Source organism: Trichosurus vulpecula, chromosome 5, assembly GCF_011100635.1.
Source record: "Trichosurus vulpecula isolate mTriVul1 chromosome 5, mTriVul1.pri, whole genome shotgun sequence".
Classification (NCBI taxonomy): domain Eukaryota; kingdom Metazoa; phylum Chordata; class Mammalia; order Diprotodontia; family Phalangeridae; genus Trichosurus; species Trichosurus vulpecula.
This window is the reverse complement of record NC_050577.1, coordinates 116,950,494-116,967,988: the sequence shown is the minus strand read 5'-3', so window position 1 is coordinate 116,967,988 and position 17,495 is coordinate 116,950,494. Positions and strand designations below refer to the sequence as shown.

Here is a 17,495-nt window from a genome sequence, read left to right as displayed (position 1 = left end):
CTAACTATGTTTTGCTCCTTCCTAACCTATCCCCCTTTATTGAATTTTCTCCCTTTACCCTGTCTCTTTTTGAAAGTGTTTTTAATTACCTCCTCCCCCTATCTGCCCTCCCTTCTATCATCCCCCCTTTTTTATCTTCTTCCTCCTTCTTTCCTGTGGGGTAAGATACCCAATTCAGTGTGTATGGTATTCCCTCCTCAGATCAAATCCAGTGAGAGCAAGATTTACTCATTCCCCCTCACCTGCCCCCTCTTCCCTTCCTACAGAACCACTTTTTCTTGCCACTTTTATACGAGATAATTTACGCCATGCTATCTTTCCCTTTCTCCCTCTCTCAATTTATTCCTCTTATCCCTTAATTTGATTTTATTTTCTAGATATCATCCCTTCGTATTCAACTCACCCTGTGCCTTCTGTCTGTATATATCTACATATATACATGCACACACATATATAGATGCATACACACACACATACATATATATATATATATACATATATATGTATATATATGCATATTCCTTTCACCTACTCTAATGCTGAGGCCTCATGAATCATACACATCATCTTTCCATGTGGGAATGTAAACAAAACAGTTCAACTTTAGTAAGTCCCTTGTGATTTCTCTTTCTTGTTTACCTTTTCATGCTTCTCTTGATTCTTGTGTTTGAAAGTCAAATTTTCTATTCAGCTCTGGTCTTTTCACTGAGAAAGCTTGATAGTCCTCTATTTTATTGAAAATCCATATTTTGCCTTGGAGCATGATACTCAGTTTTGCTGGGTAGGTGATTCTAGGTTTTAATCCTAGCTCCATTGACCTCCAGAATATCGTATTCCAAGCCCTTCGATCCCTTAATGTAGAAGCTGCTAGATCTTGTGTTATCCTTATCGTTTTTCCACAATAGTCAAATTGTTTCTTTCTGGCTGCTTGCAGTATTTTCTCCTTGACCTGGGAGCTCTGGAATTTGGCAACAATATTCCTAGGAGTTTTCCTTTTGGGATCTTTTTGAGGAGGCGATCTGTGGATTCTTTCAATTTCTATTTTACCCTTTGGCTCTAGAATATCAGGGCAGTTTTCCTTGATAATTTCTTGGAAGATGATATCTAGGCTCTTTTTTTGATCATGGCTTTCAGGTAGTCCAATAATTTTTAAATTATCTCCCCTGGATCTATTTTCCAGGTCAGTGGTTTTTCCAATGAGATATTTCACATTGTCTTCCACTTTTTCATTCCTTTGGTTCTGTTTGATAATATCTTGAGTTCTCATCAAGTCACTAGCTTCCACCTGCTCCAGTCTAATTTTTAAGCTAGTATTTTCTTGAGTGGTCTTTTGGACCTCCTTTTCCGTTTGTCTAATTCTGTCTTTCAAGGCATTCTTCTCCTTATTGGCTTTTTGGAGCTCTTTTGCCATTTGAGCTAGTCTATTTTTTTTTTTTATTTTTAGTTTACCACACTTGTAACAGAACCATGGAAAAATAAGCTAAAAATTAATTGGAAACTAAATAATCTAATTCTAAAGAATGAGTGGGCCAAAGAACAAATCAGAGAAACAATAACTTCATTCAAGAGAGTGACAATAACGAGACAACATACCAAAACTTATGGGATGCAGCAAAAGCAGTTCTTAGGGGAAGTTTTATATCTCTAAATGCTTACATGAATAAAATAGGGAAAAAGAAGATCAATGATTTGGGCATACAGCTGAAAAAGCTAGAAAAAGAGCAAATTGAAAATCCCCAATTAAATACCAAATTAGAAATACTGAAAATCAAAGGAGAGGTTAATAAAATTGAAACCAAGTAAACTATTGAATTAATAAATAAAACAAAGAGCTGGTTTTATGAAAAAATTTATTGATAAACCTTTGGTCAATTTGATTTAAAAAAAGAAGGAAATCAAATTACCGGTATCAAAAATGAAAAGGGCGAGTTCACCTCTAATGAAGAGGAAATCAAAACAATAATTAGGAATTATTTTGGCCAATTGTATGCCTAAAAATTTAACAACCTTAGAGATTTGGATGAACATCTACACATAAATTGCCCAAGTTAACAGAAAAGGAAGTAAAATTTCTAAATAACCCCATCTCAGAAAAAGAAATTGAGCAAGCCATCAATGAACTCCCTAGGAAAAAATCTCGAGGGCCAGATGGTTTTACATGTCAATTCTATCAAACATTTAATTCCTATACTTTGTAGACTATTTGGGAAAATAGTTGAAGAAGGAGTCCTACCAAATTCTTTTTATGACACAAATATGGTACTAATACCCAAACCAGGTAGAGTCAAAACAGAGAAAGTTATAGACTAATTTCCCTAATGAATATTGATGCAAAAATTTTAAGTAAAATATTAGCAAAAAGATTGCAGCAACTTATCACGAGAATAATACACTATGACTATTCCAGCAATGCAAGGCTGGTTCAGTATTAGGAAAACTATTCACATAATTGACCATATCAACAACAAAACTAGCAGAAACCATATCATCCCAGTAGATGCAGAAAAAGCCTTTGACAAAATACAACACCCATTCCTATTAAAAACACTGGAAAGCATAGGAATAAATGGAGAGTTAGTCTATTTTTGAAGGTGTTGTTTTCTTCAATATTTTTTTCAGTATTTTTTTGGTTCTCCTTTAGCAAGTCATTGACTTGTTTTTCATGGTTTTCTCACATCATTCTCATTTCTCTTTCCAATTTTTCCTCTACTTCTCTAATTTGTTTTTCCAGATCCTTTTTGAGCTCTTCCATGGCTAAGACCAGTTCATCTTTTTCTTGGAGGCTTTTGATGTGGGCTCTTTGACTTTGTTGACTTCTTCTGGCTGTATGTTTTGGTCTTCTTTGTCACCAAAGAAAGATTTCAAAGTCTGAGATTGAATCTGAGTGTGTTTTTGCTGTCTGGCCATGTTCCCAGCCAACTTACTCAACCCTTGAGTTTTTTGTTAGGGTGTGACTGCTTGTAGAGTAAAGAGTACTTTGTTCCAAGTTTGAGGGCATGCACCATTGTTTTCAGAGCTATTTCTATACAGGCAGCTCTGCCACACCAGCACTCCTCCTTCCCCAAGAACCACCAACCTGGACCTTACTCAGAATTTAAGCGGGCTCTGCACTCCTGCTCTGATCTGCCACTTAATTCTTCCCACCAGGTGGGCCTGGGGCCAGAAGCAACAGCAGCTGTAGTTCTGTAGCTGCACCAATTCTGTTGTCCCGAGGGCAGTGGCTGAACCATGAACTCCTTTCAGTCTGTCTCCTGTAGCTTTTCCCACTAACCTTCTCTGTTGTCTTTGGTGTTTGTGGGTCGAGAAGTCTGGTAACTGCCACAGCTCACTGATTCAGGGCGCTGGGGCCTGTTCCGCCTGGCTCCTGGTCTGGTTGGTTCTGCCGCTGCACATGCTGGGCTCCGCTCCCCTCCGCTCCCAGCTCTGTGGGTGATAGACCTCACCCAGAGGCTGTACTGGGCTGGATCCCTGCTTCCCTCTGCTATTTTGTGGGTTCTGCAGTTTTAGAGTTTGTTCAGAATGATTTTTTTTAGGTTTTTGGAGGGACCTGGGTAGGAGCTCACGCAAATCCCTGCTTTCCAGACACCATCTTGGCTCTGCCACCCCCATTAGTAAAATTTAATTACAAGTACACAGGAGTGACTTCTATATGTCAGATATTAAAGAAATAATTAAAATTTTAAACTGTATATTTTAGGAAAGGTATTTAGTGTTTGGTTTCCTTTTTTTAGCAACATCTTGAATGCTCTGCAATATGGATTTTGTACAACTTTTGGATTGTGAAATGGGATTGAGATTGGGATTGATCTAGGAAGAACTATTTGTAAGCTTTGGGCAATTAACATGGAAATGTATAAGCAACATATTAATCCAAATCTTCCAGGCAAGGCATTTCATACCTCTGTGTCTGCGTTCTCATCAATATCCCTGATTTATAAATCTAAAATTTTAATATCACATATAAAGAAATCCTTCATTTCAGTCTTGTAGTTGTCATAATTAGAAATTCTTATGCTTTATAATAATACTGGAAAAAGAAATTCCTTATATGTGTCAATGAAAACAGTATTACACAGTTTTTTTTAATGTTTTAAAGGAATTTTGATGGTATGTTTTTGAACTTTGTCCTTTTACAGAAAGCCCCAAAGATGCCTCTTTCTAGTAATACTTGCCTTTGCATTACTGTAATATATTGTAATGTACACAGTGTAAACTATTTTTTTGAAGATGACTTTGCTAGAAAAACTCATCTAGAGAACTGAGGGTGATATCTGTGGATTTTAGTATGTTCCTTTTTTAAAAAAAAAAAATAAATTTTATCCTTTATTTTTTCCCAGTCGCATGTAAAAACAGTTTATTACATTTGGTATTTTAAAAAATTTTCGAGTTCCAAATTCTCTCCCTCTACCCATCCCTTTCCCCTTCATGAGAAGGCAATACATTTGATCTAGGTTATATATGTGTAGTCATGTAAAACGTTTCCATATTAGTCATCTTGTGAAAGAAAACTCAGACCAAGAAACAACCACCAACAAACAAACAAAAAATAAGTTTTAAAAAGTATGCTTCAATCATCATTCAGACTCTGTCAGTTCTCTCTCTCTGGAGATAGATAATATTTTTCATTATAAGTCTTCAAAACTGTCTTGGATCATTGTATTGCTGAGAATAGCTAAGTGATTAACTGTTGATAATTGGATAGTATTGCTGTTACTCTGTACAGTGTTCTCCTGCTTCTGATCACTTCACTTTGCATCAATTCAAATAAGTCTTTCCAGGTTTTTCTGATAGCATCCTGCTTGTCATTTCTTACAGCACAGTAGTATTCCATTATAATTATATACCACAGCGTATTTAGCCATTCCCCAATTGTTGGGCCTCCTCTCAATTTCCAGTTCTTTGCCACAACAAAAAGAGCTACTATAAATATTTTTGTACATATAATTCCTTTTCCCTTTCCTTTGATCTTTTTTTGGAATACAGACCTAATAATGGTATTGCTAGGTCAAAGGGTATACACAGCTTTATACCTTTTATACATAGTTCCAAATTGTTCTCCTGAATGGTTGGGTTAGTTCATAACTCCACCAACAGTGCATTAGTCTCCAATACCCTATATACCCCTATACCATTTGTCATTTTCATCTTTTTTTATATTAGTTAATCTGATAGGTGTGAGGCAGTTCCTCAGAGTTGTTTTAATTTACACTTTTCGAATCAATAATGATTTAAAGCATTTTTTCATATGCCTTATGGATAACTTTAACCTTCTGATAGAAACCCCCAAATGAAAATATAAGAATATCATGGCTGAAATACAGTGTTTCTAGGACAAAGAGAGAAAGAAACACTATAAGAAGCCATAAGGAGTTTAAATATTGAGAAACTAGAGTCAGGATCACATAAGATTTAGCAGCTATCAGTAAAAAGAAGAGAGAGTATAGAATATAGTATTCTAAAGGCAAATAAAATAAAAGAGACTTACAAAGAATAGTTTACCCAGGAAAACTGTATATAATCCTTCAAGAGAGGAATGAATCCTTAATGAAAAAGGATTTCCAAGCTTTCCTGATGAAAAGATCAGAACTGGTGAGAAACTTTGAAATACAAACACAGAATAAAGAGAAATATTAAAAAGTACATATGAACAATCAAAAAAGTCTCTTAAGGATAAATTACTGCATTCTATTAGAGGAGAGGAGAAGATGGGAGAAAAATGATAAAAGCATCCTCTAAGAACCATGGTATAATAGGAGTCAAATAAGATGGATGGCCTGGGAATTTTTGTTTTGCTGTTAAAGAAGAAAGATGAATGGGGGTGAAGCGGGGGAAGGATACAGTTGATGGGCTTAATGGGACAGGGACCTATTTCACATTATCAAGGGGCTCAAGTAAGAGCAATTATCACTTTAACCTCACTTTAAACTAAGAGAAATTAATAGAAGAACCAGGAGAACAGTTTAGATTATAACAACATTGTGAGAATGAACAGTTTTGAAAGACTTAACTCTCTTCAATGTAGTGATCAACTTTAATTCTGGAGGATTAGTGATTTGCAATACTCCCTACATCCTTACAGGGAGGTGATGGTCTAAATAGGCAGAGTAAGAAATAATTTTTGGAAATGGCCAGTGTGGGAATGGATGTGTTTTGCTTGACTATGCAAGTTTGCTGCAGGGACTTTATTTTTCTTTCTTTTTTTTTTCCACTATGAGAGGGGGAAAGGGTGGGGGAAAGGAGTAGATGTTTCTTATTTGAGAAAAAAAATAACATTTAATTTTTTTAAATTTAAAGATAACATAGGAAAAGAGAAACTATTAAGATGGAAAAAATATTTACACTGAAGAACACTGAGAAAACTGAGAGCCAAGACATATAGGCAACAGACAGAAGTATACAAAAGCCAACAGCCGTTTCCACTAATTAAGTGACCAAAGGATGTGAAAAACAGATTTTAAGATTCTTACAAACTATAAAAGACCTTTTGAAAGCATTCCAAGTCATTAATAGTAAGACAAATAAAAATTAAAACAACCCTTAGGTTTTGCCTCACTTCCTGTAGCTTGTCAAAAATGATATAAAAGACAAAAATATTCCATGTTGATAGATCTTTGGGAAGATAGGCACTGATATGCTGAGTTTGAAGCTGAGAGTTGATCTGAGATAACAATTTGCAATGTTGTGCTAAAAGGGACTAAATTTTTCATATCTGTTTAACCCACTTTTCCCTTTAACTGCTCGTATATCTTAAGGAAATCAAAAACAAAAATGAAGGCCCAACATATACCAAAATGGGCATCCTCCTACTAATAGCAAAGGACTAGTAACAAAATACCCATCCTTTGGGGATTATATGAAAAAACAGTGATATGTGAATATAATATCATTCCATTAAAATGGCAAATATGAGAAAATGACAAGATTTATATGACCTAATGCAGAATAAAATAAGCAGGAATATGTGAACAATATACATGACTACAAAAATGTAAATTTTTAAAAATCACTAAAAGAAGCCAGAGTCTGGGTAATTGAGAAACTAAAGAAGGTCCTCTTTCCTCACACTAGAGTGGTGATGACCTTCTAAGGTAGAATGTTATATACACTGTCAAACAGGAACATTATTGGATTGCTTAATTTGTTCAATGGTTTTTTTTTGTTACAGAGAAAGGTTTCATCTAGGTATGGAGGGTAGAAATAGTGTAGTATTTCTGCAAATAATTTTTTTTAAAAGGCATCAGTAAAATTTTTATTAATCCAAAATTTTTAAAAGATGGAAGAAATTACAGTACTTCTTTACAAGGAGGAAATTGCTTTTTTCTATTCAACAAACATAATTTTATTAGAGATCAGGAAATTGATTGACTAAAAATAAAATGTTTTGGAAAAAATTGTAATTAAAAGAAAAATCAGGAAAAACATTTATGGCATCTGTAACAGATAAAACTTGATATCCAGGAATTTCCTGGTGAGGAAGTTCTTTCTATCAATTCAGCTTGTTACATTGTCTATAACTTACATTCTTGGGAAGGTGTCCATAACTGTGAAGGGATTATGTGACTTGTCTAGAGTCACATGTTCAACTTGTATCAGAGAAAGGGCTTGAACTCATGTCGTCTTGGCTCTGAAGTTTGCTCCATTTCCATTATACTATGCTACGCTGCCTTTCTAAAATAAAATAAAATTTAATTTTTAAAAACTTGACATCTAAAAATATTATGAAGAAATATTCAGAATTTATAAAAGTTGCCCCCAGTTTTTAGTTTATGAATGGTCAGTAGATATTAACAACTTAGTAAAAATGTTCAACTTTATTAATTTTGTATTACACATATTACACATAACCACCTTATAGGTTATGAAAAAAATAAAAGCAACAAGATATAATGCTGGTAATGTTGTGTAGAAACAAGTGTACTCATTCATTACTGAAGGAAATGAAAACTTGTTGAATTCTTTAGAGAACATCCTAACAATATGCAACAAAAGTAACAAAACTAATCTTTCCCTTTGATCATGTAATTTCAGTGCTGGGAATATATCCAAAGAATTATCAAAAGCAAAAATTTTCGTAGTTGAATTGGTAGGTTTTTTAGGGAAATACTAGAAAATCTACAAGTAAAAAGAATATAGAAAAATATCTTAAAACCTTTACAGAATAATAGAAATGAGGGGTACACAGGAAGGCAGAACTAGAGGAACAGAGGGCATATAAATTATGACCATACAAAAAGAAATGTGAGTAAAAGTGAAAAGAAGGAAGGACTAAAAATTATAATGTTCAGTGCTTTGAAATGAACTTAAATGTAAAAAGTCATAAAGCAAGCTTAATTAGTTTTAATGATATTTAATATTAAGTTTAAGGAATAAGAACATATACCTTACAGAACCACTTAAGGGTATGTCATGATACATGAAGTTTTGAAGACTGAGAATCGAGTGTATATATTTAATGTGTTTTGGCTATAATTAGTTCTCTACAAAAATGCTTTAGACATATTACTTGTGTATGTATTATAGATCTTCTGGAATAGGAATTCAGATGTCAATTGTAAGTGTAAAGTAATCTTTAAAAAAGAAATAATAGAAATTTTGGCATTAGAGTACTAAGTGAATAAGACTCAAACTCAGTGTTGGCTACCTTGTCTAGCCTGTAGTGTTCTGTATTGATTTAAATATTTATTTCAACTTGGTGCTTTAAATTTTTTGGGAGCTTAATTCTTATTTTGTCTGAAAACAAAGTATTATGTTAAAACATGAACATTGTAAAATGCATGGCATAGATTGCATGAATAAAATTTTCCACCTCAATTTAAACACCTCAGAAAAAGACATTTCTATACACACAACAGAATACTGCCCAAAAGGATTGATATTACGAATCTCTATTTCATACCATTTGTGTGTGTATGTCCATGTAATAAATTCTATATGTTACTTTTAAAGTTCCTACTTGACTGTGCTTCCTTCTGTTTTGCACATTTTAAAATATGTTTCAATGGCCATTTTTTTTAATGTGTGTGTCACTGTTACCAATTCTCTCTCTCTCTCTCTCTCTCTCTCTCTGTCTCTCTCTCTCTCTCTCTCTCTCTCTCTCTCTCTCTCATTAAAAAAAAAAAAGCCTTGAAACAAGTAAGCATCATCAAACAAAATAAAGCCATATGGTGACCCTGTCCAAAAACAGGCCTCTGCACCTTGTATCCATCTCCTCTCTTGTCAGAAGATGGTTAGCATGCTTCATCAGAGGTCCTCTGTAGACATGGTTAGCAATCGCATTCATCAGAGTTTTTAAGTCTTTCAAGGTTGTTTTTCAGTGTTGTCCTTATATAAATTATTTTCTGTGTTCTGCTCATTTCATTCTTATGTCAGTTCAGACAACTCGGGTTTCTCTGATACTATCTCTTGTCATTCCTCACAGTTTGGTAATAGTCCATTATATTAATAAGCCGCAGTTTGTTCAGCAATCCCTTAACTAAGAGTCAATCTAAGGTGCCACCTTGTGTTATGGTTCTTCCCTGCCCCCTCCCCTTCCCCTTCCCCTTCCATTTTAGGATCATGAAGTTCGTTTTGCTTTAAACTATTCCATCCTTAGTATTGTCCTCCCTGCCTGTTCCCGCTTACCCCCCCCCCCCCCCCCCCCCCCCCCCGCCATGCCCCATTTCCCTGCCCAGTTTGGATATATTTATGTATCATGCTGTTTGTGAGTATGTGTTTAAACCCTCCTTTGTTCATTTGACATATTCCCCACTTGTTTCTCTGTTGAACTTGGCTGTATTCCGACACCATGTTCAGTGGTGTGTGTGTGTCTGTGTCTCTGTCTCTGTCTCTGTCTCTGTCTGTGTCTCTGTCTGTCTCTGTGTCTGTGTGTTCACACACACAAAAAGAACTGGTTAAAGTCTCACCCAGGACATGTACTAGTTCTATGACCCTCTGCAGCTCAGTTAATTTTTCGTTGTTAAAACATTATGTATAGCCCAAGGCTACAGGTTGAAGAACGGTCATATAACTCTGTAAGTACAGGGACTTTTTCACCCTGAGAGTTCCCTAAAGCAAAGAAATCACAGATCCAAATGAATTAAAAAAAAACAAACATGGAGAGATTGGGTCTTAGTGGACTTATATCAACTATATGAACTTGAATATGCCCCTGTCTCCACCTTTCCTCAAGGGTTGCTTTTTCAGATCTAGGTTTAGATTCTGGTTTTCAGCTTGTAAATTAGACATTTGAACATTCAACTTTTATCAAAAGTGATCCAAATAGCAAATTCTTCCCTCTTCAGTATTTTCTTTCCCTTTTCCCACTAAGCCAAGAAGCAAGTATATTTATCTTCTTAGAATTAATTTTTTTTGTGTTGTATCCATTATCTAATGTGCATTTTTATTATTTTTTCCTCCCAATTTAATAGTCCCAATGACGGGTTTTACACAAAGAGCAACCATTGATCCAGAACTTAATGAAATACACGTACTATCTGGACTCAGCAAAGACAAAGAGAAGAGGGAAGAGAATGTCAGGAACTCCTTCTGGATTTATGACATTGTGAGAAATAGTTGGTAAGAAACAGTCACGTGTGCTGAAATCTCAGGGCAAGATCTTGTTTGTAATAGGCATTTGTCCAATCTTCGAAAAATGGGAAGAATAAAAGATCTGTTAATTTATAGAGAAATATATTTAAAAGGCTAGTAATTATTTTGTGCCATTTTACACAAAATAAAGTTCAATTAAAAAATGTTTATTAAATGCCTACTATTTGTAAAACCTCGTACTATTGTATAGGGAGATAAAAAGATTAAATATGATGAGCTACCTGCTGGGTAGCACCTAAAAGTCTCAAAAATAAACTTAAAAATAAACGATCATGCTTGCAAGATTTTTGACTTTGTAGAATTGGGTTGGGAATAAGGAGAGTGAGCTCTGTTCTGACTGACCATGTGCCCTTCATCAGGTAAATGTCCCTGAATTTCATCATCTGTAAAGTGAAAGGGTTTACTTATATGGTCCACTTTGATAATTCTATGATCATTCTTTGATCTGTGGATTAATATTCCAATCAATTACAGACCCTTCAAAGAACTCCCCCACTGTTATTTAGGGTGGAACTCAGCAACAAAGAAATTAACTGCTTTCAAGTAAGACCTTTATTTGTTGAGGGAAAAAAACAAAGGAACCTAAATACAAGCCTTTTATTGCTATTGGGCTTCAGTTCCTCTTCTTTCTTTTCTCCATTTCTTTTTTCCTTTCCAAAGACGCATCTACTTTTTCTCAGTGCCCTACCAAATGAGCCCTGGAAATGAGTTGTTTCAATTTAGCATACATGGTATCAAGCACCTAGTGCATAGAAGATGTTATAATAGGTTCTAGTTTCTGTTTGGAAGATTTTATATCATATCTGTAAATATTCTCGAAGGAGCTTTGGGCTTCAGGAATAATTTGAGCAATTTAAGATTGCCTTTTGGATTAAGATCTGAACTTCAGGATTCACTATTAGCTAATCCTTTATTTAAAAAATTTCCTTATTGCATTACACATGGTTCATCTGTTAGTTTTGTTGACCTGCTTTTTTCTTCTTTCTTTTATTTTGTAACAAGGGATGCCTCACTGAGCAGGTAGAAGAAATAGGGATCTATTTGGAAATGAAGATGGTATTAAAAAAAAACAATACATCGATAAAATTTTTAAAAGAAAAAGATCACACAAAAATAGACTCTCCCATCTGCCAGTACTTGTTAAACACGCAGTTTTATTTATTTGCTTTAATTCCATTTGTCTTATGTTTGCTACTAATCTTATTGAGGCAGTGCCATAATGACAATTTGTATTGCAGGTCTTGTGTCTATAAAAATGATCAAGCTGCAAAGGATAATCCAAGTAAAAGTCTACAGGAGGAGGAACCATGCCCAAGATTTGCCCACCAACTTGTATATGATGAATTACACAAGGTACTGTTGTGCAGTCTACATATGAAATATGCATGGCATACCAACTAAGGTGGCCTCCCCAAGGAATTCTGGCCGTTAGTTTCCTATCAGTTGTGTCAAACTTGAGGAAAATATAAGCAGTATATTTGGCATTTGATATTTTTTTCTCCCTGAATTTTTTTAGGATTCAATTGGTGCTATCAGTATTTGAACTATAGGACATTTTCTTCTTAGTGGTTGTTAACAGTTTGTCAGCTGCTCACAACTGATAGATGACACATCATAAGGGGAAGCTTTTGCCATGCATACAAAAGCAGATAAAAGTTGTGTTTTTTCCTTTTTCCATAATTGTATGGTGTGAGTGCCACTCTGCATGGAAACAAACCATATAAGCTTTCATTTTCATCCAAAGGAATCATTTTTACACTTCTGTTGTTTGGAATGAGTCATTTGCTCCCTTCTTATCAGCCTAGTAACAACAATGAAGGCCAGAGTAATTTGTAGCTTCTGACCTGTAGCAGGGCTCAAGTGTTTGAAAATATTTCTTTTGACTTACCAAAGCCATTAGCTCTAGTTTAGCGGTTTGTATTTTACAAAGCCAGTATTCTCACTCTTAGTTGGAGAGAAAGTGAATAAATGGGCTATGATCTGACATCTACAATCTGCAACATTGGGTTTCAGTAAGTGCTCTTTCCCTTAGTCTTGAGTTGAAAGTAAATAATTTTTCTTCTACAAGGAGCTGCTATTGCATCATGTCATTGAAAACTAATTAATATTTTTGAAATTTCAGGGAATGCTTCGATGGAAAAAGCTTAAGTGTAGCATGCCATTAATACTATGATTAATAATTCCTAGATTCTTTTTATTGCAATATATAATTACTGGGATTCCTTTTAAATAAACTTATTCTTAGTTGGTCTTATCCGTATAATAGCATAACATTTTAAAAAACTTTTCCCACAAGTGTGCAGTTTATTTTGTCATTATGTCTGACAGACAATATGATTAATATAAAGCCCCTCCAAGAATCCTAAAATTAACTTGCTTAATCAAGTTATGTACCAGTTTTGAGCTATATTTCCGTGATGATTAAACATGGTTACAAGCACTACTTCAAGGATCTGCAATTCCATTAGGATACTCACTCACCTGACAGATCATAGCCTTTTTGTAATGGTTTTCATGAATAGTTGTGGCCCCAAAATTCAGCACCTTGTAGTCATTCTTCTGTTGATGAACTTTAGGAGCACAGGAGCTTGAGGCAGGAGATCAGTGGTTCTGTCCTGGCTGTATTAGAGCTTACAAGTTGTGTGACTATAAGGAAGTCACCTCACCTACCTGGACTTTTGCTTCTTCAGCTGTGCAGTGAAGGAATTCGGTTGGATGACCTCACAGGTCTCTTCCAGTTCTGAAGCACTGTTGCCAACTCACTTAATCTCTCAGAATCCCATTTCCTTATCTTTAAAATACCTGCCTCAGGTTTGTTGTGAATAGAGTATTTCATAAACCTCTGTTTTAACAATCGGGCTAGCTGCTTCTGTGGAGGTGTAAGATCCACCCACAGCCAGCACCCAGAAAGCTGCCAACAGCACAGGTTCTTTTTGATCTGCTTAACTAAGGAAAGCAAGGTGAAGGGGTTGACAAGCTTACTTTAATTCAGCATACAAATATCATTCACTTAGTTCAGGGGAAAAATCCAGCACCCTGAACTTCAGAGCAAATTACAAACAAATTACAAACATCAACAGACAGACCCAATACAATTCATAGTTACCAACATCTAGGTTCAGCCTGGGAGCTCAGAACAAGGGCTGGCCCAGAGTCACGCGCCACCACTGCTGCGGCAAAGAGCTCCAAAGAACAAACAGCCAACCCCTGGTTTTTATATCTTTTTCAGCATCAGGGGTGAGTCACGCAAGTGACTCACCCGCATGACCTAGAATCTTCACAGGGAGGCGGACTTAAACCCACGTGGTCTAAAAGCCTCTGCTCTCCCAGACATGTAAACTAGGCCCTCCCTGGAGTTAGCCCCACTTTAGTTGCCAGTCCACACCCACTAAGGTTTTACACCTAATAGGAGTTTAGTCCTGGGGCTTAGCACCTAGTAAGACTCAATCAAAGACAATGAATTAATCAAAGGAAACAAAGGCCAAACTCTTCAAGGGCACTTGTTGAACTAAGTGCTAAGGAGCCCATTTTGATTACCAACACAACCTCAAAGCAGATTATTAATAATGATTATTAGATTGGCTGACCCTCATATAATAGGTGAACATTCTGTCATTGGTCCTGTAACCTTTTCAGTTTGGTAGAATCCAGCAAAGCTTGCACTCAGCCAATTTATCCCTCTAGAGCAGAGGCGTCAAACTTATGGGGCAAATCAGATTAAAATGTAATTGGGTTTTAGAACTCAAAGTTTTAAAAACAATTGTTGCTTACATGTAACTGGGGAAAAATTGAATGCTAAATAAATACAAAAATTGTAATTGGGGAGTATTTACCCAGATAAATAATTCAGTACAACATAGTTGATAGCATTTTGTGATTTTCTAAGTCAGTATGCAGCCCTCCGGGACCCAGTTCTATATGAGTTTGATACACCTGCCCTAGAGCCCTGGACTACCTTCATTCTTTGCTAGGACATCAGGATAGGATTTCAGTGAATTAGAAGTGAGAAAAATTGTCACTATCAGCTTTTGATTTTCTTTGTGTACATTTAAATTTTTAATCCCCATTTGGCCCTCTGGAAGCATGGCCCTTACAACATTCTCCCCAGTCACTTGTCTGCTTTTAGTATTTCTTCCCAAGACATAAATTCCATTATTGATGCTGTTTCGGAGAGAGGGTGAGTGATTCAGACCTATGATTTTGTTAATGTAGAGAACTCCTGCTGAGGAAACTGTCAAACAGATCTGCAGCTATTCTGCAACTTCTGACTGGACAGAGCTCAGATCATTGACACACTTAGTCACTTCTCACGTGGAGCACTAAGAAGTAAAATGACTTGCCCAGAATCAGACAGCCAGTCTAAATCAGTCATGACTTGAACCCAGGTCTTCATGATTCTGAAGCTGCTTCTCTTCCTTACTCCGGCCAAACCTAATGGGTAAAAAATAATCTTAAAATGTGCATTGTTGAGACAAGTATAAATGCTTTAGAAGTAAAAGTTGATATTTTATTTTGTTCTTTTAAAAAATCCTCTACCAGTCATCTTGTTTCAGAATCGCCTCTGACATTGTTTTTCTTCTTTAACATCATTGATTGGGAGAGGCAGCACAACAGAAACTAGAGCCACTGGACTTAGAAACAAAGACAGACTTGCTCTCTAGTCCTTGAGTTACCTCTGCTCTGTGACCTCAAGGAAGTATTAGCTTAGCTGAGTTTCAGTTTTCTCATCTATGAAATGGAAAGAATAATACCTGTGCTAATTCACTAAGTAAGCCTCAAGTTTTAATGAATGTGTGTAAAGTGCTTCATAAACTGTAACGCGCCATAGGAAATGTAAATTACCCGTGTAATTTAAATATTACTGTAAACTCAGGATTCTCAGAAAAATAGAAAACTAGAGGGCAGAGACAGTTAAGAGTTTTTTTGTTTATTTGTTTTTGTATACACAGTGCCTGGCCTAGCAACTTGTACTTAATAAATGCTCCTGGATTGGAATGCAAATTATTAATATTATTGATAGCAGTTTTTCAACAGTTAATTCTGAAGTTTCTTCCTTTAATACAAATTCAGCTACTTATTCTTTGCGGTCTGCAGGGTTCCTTTAATAAGTCTCTCTTATGAAGTTATGTTTAGAGTTAAGAGATTTTTACCCCTCAGATTCTTATATTTGGAAAGGTGTGTTTTTTTTTTTTCTCTACATACTTTAGTGATGTGATTCTCATACTAGATTCTGTTACAAATTTTAATGTTGGGTTTTTTTTGCCATAGATTTTATTCTCTTGCTTTAAAAGAACATTTCCATGGCAAGATGCAGAAATATGTGTTTTGTCCCAAGCTTTAAAGGAACTATTTTCTGGATGTTTGTAGAAATTTGGCCCGGAATACTGTGTGAGGGCGAAAGAAGTTCAGTTTTCACCTACTTGAAAGAAATTGATGTTTGTGCGGGACTAAATATGGACAGCCATATGGTTTCTTAGAAGAAGAGGTAGTTTTGTAACAAAATAATTAAAATAAAATGGTTTTGATGATATAAAAATTGCAGTTTCATGATCCTGTATGAAAGATGTCTTTGACTCTTGCCAGCCCAACGTGTTTTAGAACCTGCTTCAGAAATGCTGGTTCATATAAACAGAGCTAGAAGCTGGTGTAAGGGTGCTGACATGAAGCTTATACCCATCACTTTCTAAAACATAACTTGAGAGACCTCCTGTAGAAAGCCTTCCTAGGCTAACTGAACCCCATGTAATAACTTTTTTGCTCTTCATATTCCCTTGGTGCTTTTACACATGCTGTTTATAGTCTGGTCTGTTTTATAGTCAGTGTACTTACATTTAGCTGGATTATAAGTTTTCTTGTGAGAAAGAACTCTCTTATTTTGTTATTTATTTTCATTATGGTAATAGAAAAAGAGAGATGGCATCGTATAGTTCAGGCCTGCACAGACTGTGTGGTGAAAGCCGGCAAAAAAATGTAGAGGAAAACATCCTTTGTATGTAGATGAAATCCTTTTGCATGTTGCTCCTGCAGGCCATAAGCAGCTCCAGGGCTGCAGGTTGTACAGGCCTGCTATAGTGGATGAAGGTCCTGAGCATGCAGTTGGGAAGATCTGACTTCAAATCCGCTCTGTGATACCAGCTTGGTGACAATGGGCAAGTCATTTAACCTCTCTGAGCCTCATACAGTGCTCTACAACTTATCTACTAGGTTACAAATAAACCAAAAATAATTAAATGCCTGCTGTGTGCCAGCCACTGGGAGTACCAAGACAAAAATGAAAAAGTTTACATTCTGTGAGGGGAGATAACACATACAATTATAGACAAAATTAATACAAGGTTATTTGTGCCTGGGAAGAGAAAAGAAGCCCGGAGGGATCAGGAAAAGTTTCATGTAGAATGTAGATAGTGGCTCTGAAGCACAAAAATTAGGAGTTCTAAGAGATGAAGCGTGAACTCATGTCAGAAATGGGGGATACCTGGTGCCAGGACACAGAGGCAGGAAATGGAGTGTCCTGTTTGAGAAACAACCAGAAGGACAATTTGGCTGAAACAGTGTGTGAGGGAAATTATTGTGTAAAAAGCCAAACAGAAGTCATTCTAGAGGTGATAGGGATGTGCCAGAGTTTATTGCATGAGAGAGTGATATGGCCAGATCTGTGCTTTAAGAAGATCACGTTGGCATCTTTGTGGAGGGTGAAGTGGAGTGGAGAGAAATTTTTGAGGCAAGGAAACCAATTAGGAAACTATTGGAGGTTGTGCAGGCAACAGGTAATAAGGATCCCAAACTAAATGATTGTTTGAGTAGAATGGAGGTGGATTCAGGATATGTGGTGGGGAAAGAAATTACAAGATTTAGCAACTGATTGGCCCTATGGAGTGAGGACCAGCTCAGGGTCCTGGTCTATCTCA

At 36.0% G+C, this 17,495-nt stretch overlaps 1 protein-coding gene across 3 annotated transcripts in view; it reads left to right on the top strand.

Moving 5' to 3' along the window:
• The window catches only part of MKLN1 (muskelin 1), a 254,913-nt gene that overhangs the window by 210,893 nt on the left and 26,525 nt on the right, over positions 1-17,495 (top strand). For all 3 annotated transcript variants that reach the window (XM_036759608.1, XM_036759607.1, XM_036759609.1), the window contains exons 13-14: positions 10,407-10,554; positions 11,826-11,940. In XM_036759608.1, the coding sequence (XP_036615503.1) occupies positions 10,407-10,554; positions 11,826-11,940 (263 nt within the window). The remainder of the gene's footprint in view (positions 1-10,406; positions 10,555-11,825; positions 11,941-17,495) is intronic.